General features: G+C 37.7%; 1 protein-coding gene across 5 annotated transcripts in view; it reads left to right on the top strand.

Annotated features, from left to right (window-relative positions):
- The window catches only part of iftap (intraflagellar transport associated protein), a 38,105-nt gene extending 30,150 nt beyond the window's left edge, over positions 1-7,955 (top strand). For 4 of the 5 annotated variants that reach the window (XM_059975956.1, XM_059975957.1, XM_059975955.1 and 1 more), the window contains 2 exons: positions 6,106-6,233; positions 7,563-7,955. In XM_059975956.1, the coding sequence (XP_059831939.1) occupies positions 6,106-6,233; positions 7,563-7,736 (302 nt within the window). In that variant the 3' untranslated portion in view covers positions 7,737-7,955. The remainder of the gene's footprint in view (positions 1-6,105; positions 6,234-7,562) is intronic. The other variant, XM_059975959.1, reaches the window with a different exon arrangement.
- Positions 7,956-8,705: the final 750 nt, after the last annotated feature.

Here is an 8,705-nt window from a genome sequence, read left to right on the forward strand (position 1 = left end):
AAACTTAAGAGCAGGAATAGAACATTCAGGCTCTACAGTCTTTTCTGGCACTTAATGATAATTGTGATGTAATATCCTGTATTAACCTTTGTTAATCAAAAGACACTGAGATCAGAAGCAAAGATTAGATGTAGAGCTCTTGTTTCTTTATCATGGCCTCATTAGCTCTATATTATGAGATGAATTTGTGATCTTGTGAATTTGGGATAACATTGTTCTTCATAATATTAGACTTAATTCAATTTAGTACCTGTGCAAAATATTGTAACTGATCACTAGCCATGTTTACATATTCATTTCCAGTTTCTTCTTTTTAAATTGTGTGCCTTTGAGGCCTTGCCTCTGAATTTATAAATATTAAGTTCATATTTTAATACAGTATGAACTTATTTTATTTTCAGATCTAAATATGGTTGTCTTTATTTTTCAATTGCAAAAAGCATTATTGATCTTTATATTTGAATGCAAGTTATTTATGATAAAATTAATGAGTCTAGCAACAGCTACCCAGGGACAGTCCCTGCTATGCCACAGTTATCTCGACTGGCTGTTCTGCACTAGTGCAGCTCATTAAACTGCAGCTGGGCAGATAAAGAGCAAAACAGCAGATACCAATAGTGAACACACTTTATGGCTCAGGAATTGAGACAATATTGTAGTTGGGGCATTATGATAAAAACATTATTTCATGCAGAGATTCATTTTCAAATAAAAGCAGGAAGTAAAATAAATGTCAATATTGAATTGGATTTATGCAGATTTTTCTTTTTGAGAACCTTTGCTGGTTAGACAATGAATAACTGCATCTTTTTCCAATTAGCGCAAGAGTAATTTAATGAAGGAACTTGAATTAAATGAATTCTTAGAAAATGGGCAGTCATGCGATAACTGGTATACCACCATAATACACAGACAACAATGGTTCAAGAAAAGAGGTCACTATTAGACAATTTATTGTCATTGTCTAATGGTGACTTTTTTCTTGAACCACTGCTGAATATGATGTCATGGTGGTATTTAACAGTGGTAAGTGGATATTCTATGATTTTAGCCCGGAGGCATTGAAGAATGGAATGTTCCCAAGGCAGATGTTGAGTTATTTGGAAGGTGGCTTCAATGCCTTTCCGCCACCTGCGAGGATGGGATTCTCTAAATTGCCTGGACGAATGCACTACCAACAACTCTCAAGAAATTTTGCCACTCCCAGGACAAAGCAGAAATACTGCACTTCAAAACGACCACTACCATTGTCCTTGATGCTGTCTGTGGTTGGAAAGATGCTATCAACATTGTCCAGAACCTCCTCTGGACCCTCTCCAATGCCAGCACATCTTTTCGTAGAAAAGAGGCCCAAAACTGGGTCACAACACTCCAAGTGTGATCTGAACAATGCCTGTTAATGATGGATAAATATGTATGGTGCGATCTCTATGAGTCTGAAGTTGGTGAAGCCTTGAATTCTCATCCCGCTAAGAAGCAGAAACTACAGAAAGCACGTCAATACAATGTTACGTACCTGGAGTATGGTTTTATTCCATTCCCATCAGATCAGCAATGCCCCATGTGTCTTATTTGTATACTGTACTGTCTAATGAAGCCATGGAACCATCAAGATTGCAGGACACTTCTGTAAAAGACACCCTGAAAAGGCTATTTATGGTATTATTCAGTTCCAGAAGATGAAAGAAGCATTTGAAAAGTGTTGTATACTCAAGTTATTTGCCAAGAAAGCTAAAAATTACCTTGATAGTAGTCTCATTGCTTCTTATAACATTTCCAAAATGATAGCAAGTATGGAAAATCTCATACAGTTGGTGGAAGATTAATAATTCCTACTGTATCAGAAGTGCTCATCACTGCACTCAAAATGGATGCCAGTATTTTAAAATCATTTCAAAGAGATTTCATTGCAGTGAATCACAAACTCACATAAATCAGAAACCACTTGGCCATTGTTGTGCGCGGGGACTTAAGGCTTTTGCTGTCACAACTTAAGCCAGCTATTTCAACTTAAGCCAAAAACCATCAAGCTCAAGGATCACATTGAAACTTAAGCTGCTGTACAGCACACAAGTACAGTGTAAGTCAGATTTAAAGACAAATAACAATTTAAAGCAGAATCATTTTTCTCATGTTAGCATATGGTAGACAGGTTTTTAAACTATGAATTCCCTGGAAAGTATATTGTGCCTAAGAGGGGTGTTAGCCTAAGAAAGGTTGGGAAATACTGATCTAAATCCTACCCAACAGCACTGAGTGAGTACTTTCTTTGGAAGTGCTACATCAGTTTAAGAAGGCAATTCTCTGCTATTTTTTCATAGGCAGTTGGGCATGGGCAATAAATGGTGACTTTGTTTGAGCCTGAAAATGACTAAAAAACAGATGAATGATTGTGTCTGTGGTTGGTAAACTAATGGCTTATATAGGAGAAGAGCTGTCAAAGAAGTTCCTTGGTGCAGAGCATACTATAGGTAATACTTGATGCACCATCAATAACTCACTCTGAGACGTAAAGGCGAGATATCGGCTTTTATTGACTGGAAGAAGGAACAAGCAGTGAGTGACCATCATACTACATCCTGGAGACTGAGAGGCCGGGCTCAGGCCTTGATCGCCTTTATACCGGGGTCTGTGGGAGGAGCCACAGGAGCAGTCAGCAGGGGTCGTGTCCAGACAGGTATATGTAGTTCACCACAATACTATTCCAGCCATAATGGGAATAATGGGTCTTTGGATTGCTACAATGCTGCTCAAGAATTTACCTTGCACTGGATGAAAATGAGCATCTTGAATGGTACTGCATCTGCACACGCTCAGGCAACAGGAGAAAATTGTAAATGATAAAAAAGGGGGGGTTTCTTCTTTTTTTGTTGCTGTGTATATTAATCAAAATGGCTGCTTTGTTTTGTTAAAAGTAGGAATGCTTCTTTGTTATGATAAGTGCTTTCTCTCGTAGCTTGTTTGGGTTAAAATTTACTGATAACGGGAATTGTATTCATTTGTTAACCAGTTGGGATAGATGCTATTTGCTCTTCTGGGTCTGTAAGCTATTGTTGGTGGGCTTTTGGGGAGTCGGCACGAGGGGGTGAGAGAGAGAGCATGTGATGCTGTAAGCTGGCAACAGAACGGACCCCGAGTGAGGGTCCGAGGCCAGGATTTTCGGTGAGCAGAGGAGATGGAGACAGACGTGCCGGGGGTGCTAGGTTGATCACTTCGGGTGGTCCTGAGCTGCGAGTCGAGGAGGTCTGAGGGGATCGGATGGTGGCCAGAAGACTTAATTAATTGAGCTCCAACGGTTGAGCATGAAGTGGTTTGGACTTTGATAAGTTTTGATAAGTTGATAACTTTATTTCCTTTTTCTTCATATATACTGTATCGTTATTAATCACTTAGTTCTAATAAGATCTATAAAGTGTAATCATTTAATCGCATATGGTGTACTGTCTGTTATTTGGCGTGGTGGGGACATCACACAGCATCCACATAAACTGATTACCCAGTCTGGGGCGAAGGCTGCTCCTCCTAGATGGAAGTGAGCTGAGCGAGCCTAAGGCGTGCCAGGGGCTACATATTAAATTCCAGGCATCTTCTTTGAACACGATGGAGTCAGAAATTGAACCGGTAGTTACAGTATATTGCCTGGTCTAGTAACCATAACACTTATATGGCCAATACATTGAACTTTTGTTCACTGCTGATGGCTGGAAGGTTGGATGTTCTTTGTGTTTGCTTTTAAATGGAAAAAAACTGGAGATCTCTTGTTGGAGTTGGTCATCTCTTGTTGGAGTTAACATGAATACTACTTAGCATTTATAACCCCATGTTCTTCAAGTTCTCTATATGTTCAAGGTCAATTTACATAAACACTATGACCTAAAAATGGAAGGAAGGCCTTAAATGCTGCTCTCATTTAGAGTGTGCAATCTCACATGTTTGGACACTTTGGCTGTGTTTCCTTTCTGCCTGGTGACTGCTATTTGTGGATGTCACCTTAAATATCTTTATATCTTTATATCTGCAAGTGCCAATTTCTCAGCTAGTGGCTAAGGAGGAAGTGTTTTAATTCTGATCCATTGTTGTCTGACTGAGTAGATATTCTTGTCTATTAGAAAGAAGAAATGCACACACAAAAGTAAGCAGTAAGAAAGAGATATGTGTGTGCATTGTCAGCAGTTTCTAAATCTGAAAACAGAGCAAATAAAATATTGTATTTGTACATACTGCTATCTTTAATGATCTATGCACCATTGCTGTGTATTTCAATGGCAGTTGCACAAATAAGGGAGAGGGAGAGAGAATATGCTGTATCTATAAATGTTAAAGTTATGATTGATGCAGATTGTTAGGCGAGTGTATGCATTGGTGAATTGTTGAGTGTTGGGATTTGATCACTGACCTTGACAAGATTTATGAGATCATTAAACACATCGTGAACTATGACCATGTCCTTTGGGCTTCACTCCTGCCATTGATCTGAAGAGCAGCCTTCTGTGGCTTCATTATTTTATTTGGACTTGGACATGTGGGGCATGCTGGTGACCTACGATTCAACTGCCTTTGTCTTTCTCTTCATCTTGTCAATAAGGGTGTTTAGAGCCTTCAGTATCTTTACTTTTCTTTGACCTGCTCTCATTATCCTGAGTCTTTGAACTAACTCTCGCTAGCTGTTACAGACATTGCTTAATGCAGCTTTCTTCAGATTGTGCCAGTCACTCATGAAATTTTACATGGTCAATGCACTCAAAGCCTGTTTAAGCAGTTTATTGAAATCTTGATGAAATGGTAGGAGCATAGATATATTCACCTTGCCCTGGTTCATAGATTTAAAGATATTTTTGTATCATTTGAAGAGGAGCAGGAATTCCTGCTATGTGTGAGGCACACATCTAACAGGTATTTTCCTCATTGCTATTTATGTAAAAAATGTTTCCATGTTTTGTGCTATCACAAATAGAATCCACAATTTTGCACTGGAATTTAGAAGGATGAGAGGGGATCTGAATGAAACATATAAGATTATTAAGGGATTGGACACACTAGAGGCAGGAAAAATGTTCCCGATGTTGGGGGAAACCAGAACCAGAGGCCTCAGTTTAAGAATAAGGGGTAGGCCATTTAGAACAGAGTTAAGGAAAAACTTTTTCACCCAGAGAGTTGTGGATCTATGGAATGCTCTGCCTCAGAAGGCAGTGGAGGCCAACTCTCTGGATGCTTTCAAGAAAGAGTTAGATAAAGCTCTTAAAGATAGCGGAGTCAAGGGATATGGGGAGAAGGCAGGAACAGGGTACTGATTGTGGATGATCAGCCATGATCACATTGAATGGTGGTGCTGGCTCGAAGGGCTGAATGGCCTACTCCTGCACCTATTGTCTATTGTTTTCTTACATTGCAATATACAATTTAAGTTTTTAACTTTGACAAAACTTGGGGTGTGATGGAAGTGGGTTTGTAAAGATTTATGTTCAATCTTATTATTGTGTACTTAATTAGGAACATCACTTAACATAACTTGCATATTTGTTTCCTTTTATCTATGTGGGAAGATGCTACAGCCTTGCTGATTAATAAGACTAAAAAACAGCCTATAGTTGAGACTAACATTGTGGGCCACTGCCATGGTGACTATTTTAGTGAACAAATATGATAGATATTGGCATCATTCTGTGGCTTGCACCCCATGATACAGTAAAACTCGTTCAACAAAATTCTGTTGCTAAGCATTATGTGGCAGTGAAAGAATATCAGGTGGTTTAAAACAGGGATGATGGTTAATTTCATAATTTGATGGCACTGTATCTGGTGAAGTCACAGTGTGAAATATTGCATGGGTATTGCTAGTAAATCTATAGGTGTTGCACAATGAAGTTAATGATGGGCATTTTCTGTGAGCTTCTTTGATGACATTTCAGTGATGCTCATAAAGCAGTAATAGTTGTGAGTTTGTATGTTTTATTAAAATAGTTATTAGGAAATACAGTAGTCTTCAAGGATTCCAGTAATGAATAGACATTTAATTATTTTTTTCCAGTATAGCACATTTTGGCTGCTGAAGTATTTATAGATATTATCAACATGTTACTAACTGTCACTGTCCATTGAATCTAGAAGTGCTCCCAGGTAAAATCAAAGAGGAGATTCCTGCAAGTTATTCTCATTGTGAATGCAAATACACAATCCTTGACTTCAAAGTGTATCCATGTGTTGAAGAGTTTAATAACAAAGCAAATGACCAGGTATGCACATTATTTAAGAAATTTTAAAAATAATTTGGAGGCTTTATGCTGTTGCAAAGTAGTTACATTGCTGAAGCTCATGTAATATATTTTCTGTGATGAGCTGATCAGTGTTTCAATGCTAAATTTGGACATTGATCAAATCCAAAATGCATTTATTTTTATTTACTTGAACATGTCAAATACAAAGTAATTGTCCCAAGATCGGTCTTGCGAACTCATTGACATTTTAATTTTCACATCAGATAATTTCCTGTAGTTTGTTGTATAAGGGAAAAATAAGAGTAAAAAGAAGTCTTTGTGTTTCTGTTCGCACTATTATATGAGTGTCATTGTTGGCAAAGACATATAGACATAAGTGCAATTCCTAGAAAGTTTCAGTCATCAATTTAAAAATAAAGTGGACTTTGAGCAGGGTGTAATTTTATGTTTTTTTTACTTTAAGTACTGAGCACTATTTTATATTAATTGAGCACAAAGCAGATGGTCATGTGTCTATACTTTCTAATTTGCCACATAATATAAAATCCTGTGACAAGTAAATTGTTAAAATTGTTTTATTATTGTCACAAGTGCTGAGGTACAGTGGGAAAACATGTCTTACATGCCTGCCATACAGATAATTTCATTACAGCAGAGCATTCAGGTAGTACAAGGTAAAATGATACCAAAATTCAGAGTAAAGTACTACAGTTAAAGAGGAAGTGCAATGCAAAACCATTACAATGTAGATTGTGAGTTCAAAAGGGTTATGTTTTGTAACTCTTAAAGCTAATAGAAAAAACACACACAGGAGAGCCGGGGATAACCCACGTACTTCGTTTTCACTTTGATGTTGTGCGTACTTATGACACAGTGGGGTAATGATGTATGTTGTTCGCGTACTTTTACATATAGCTCATAATGAGTTATGTAATCAACACAATGCTAATATATTAATAATATTACTGAAATTTTAAATACACAACAAAAAGTTCATCTTATCAGAGTAGGGGACCATTCAATGGCGGGATAGAAGCTAGCCTTGAGCCTGGTTGTACATGCTTTTAGGCTTCTGCATTTTTTTGCCTGATGGGATGTGGGTGAAGAGAGAATGGCTGGGGTGGGAGGGGTCTTTGATTCTGTTGCCTGCTTTACCAAGGCAGAGCAAAGTGTAGAGAAAGTTCATGGCGGGGATGTTAGTTCCTGTGATGTGCTGGGCTGTGTCCACAACTGTCTCTGGTTTCTTGCATTCATGGGCAGAGCTGTTGGCAGAGTAGGTGACATTAGAGGAGAGCCATGTTTCCGATCATAATTTGTGAGAATGAAATCTGCTTTATATTTCATCAGGTATTGACAGATGAAGTCCAGCCATTCACATTGGATGAAGAATTTGACTATAACTGTGTCTATCTTAAACCCAAGTATAGTGAGGCTGAACTTAAGAATCTTTCTGCCTTGACACAACAGCGAAAAGAAAGTGGAGAATATAATGCAGCAAAGCTGAGTGGCTCTGACTTATAACACAATTGCCACTTTTTGGTGTGGTCTACCAGGCAGCATTACTTTCTGCTACAAGCACTTTGCCGCATTTGAAGCAGAATTTGGGTAGAAGAGCTTTCCAATCCCAGAAAAATTTCTACTAATTAAAATCATTTAGTGAAGTGTTCACAGATTTCATATTATTTTAATTACATTTCTTCTTATTTTGAATCATTAAATTAGACAAAGGTATAAAATGAATTTGATTCATTTGTGTTTTTTTTCTATGTTACCAAGCCTCATGGTACCCCATTAGAGATATGATGATTACTATGAAATATTATAGATACCCATCCAGTTTCACTGGTATCCATTCTTTGAACTTGAACAGAATGAGGGAATATTGGCCCATTACTAGTTGTTTCACTTTAGAAGACAGTTCATTTGTCTGCTCCAAAGCTATATTGAAGCTTGGAGCTAAGTGATCTTAAGGGAATTCAATGACTTTTTGGTTACATGAAGGCATACGGTGAAATCTTCTATTCCATTGCCTTTGATTAAGAGTAGCCTGATTGGCTGAAACTCGTCATATTGGATCTTTCCTAAACACATCATATTTCTAAAACTTCATTGAGTTGATGCAGTGTTGATGCTGGACTGGAAACATTTGGTTAGCAGGGCACCTCTTTTAAAATACTACTGGTGTAATGTTAGAACTCATAGGATTTCTTTTGTATTTAGTGCACCTGGGCATTATTTGATATTTGACATGTATTAGTGTTCTGTGATGAAAGCAAATTTGAGCAGAGGCTAGATATAGTATCCATCTGATATTTCAGGCCAGAGGTGGTTACAAAAGCTACACTCTTGCACTTGTATTTATAATTATTGACTATGGAAATGTACTATAGTATATTAGTAAGATTTGTTTTACACTATTTTGCATGTTGTTGACTTCAGAAACTTGTGGAGTCGTACAGCACGGAAGCAGGTTCTTCATGTCAATGCTCA

Source organism: Hypanus sabinus, chromosome 7, assembly GCF_030144855.1.
Source record: "Hypanus sabinus isolate sHypSab1 chromosome 7, sHypSab1.hap1, whole genome shotgun sequence".
NCBI lineage: Eukaryota > Metazoa > Chordata > Chondrichthyes > Myliobatiformes > Dasyatidae > Hypanus > Hypanus sabinus.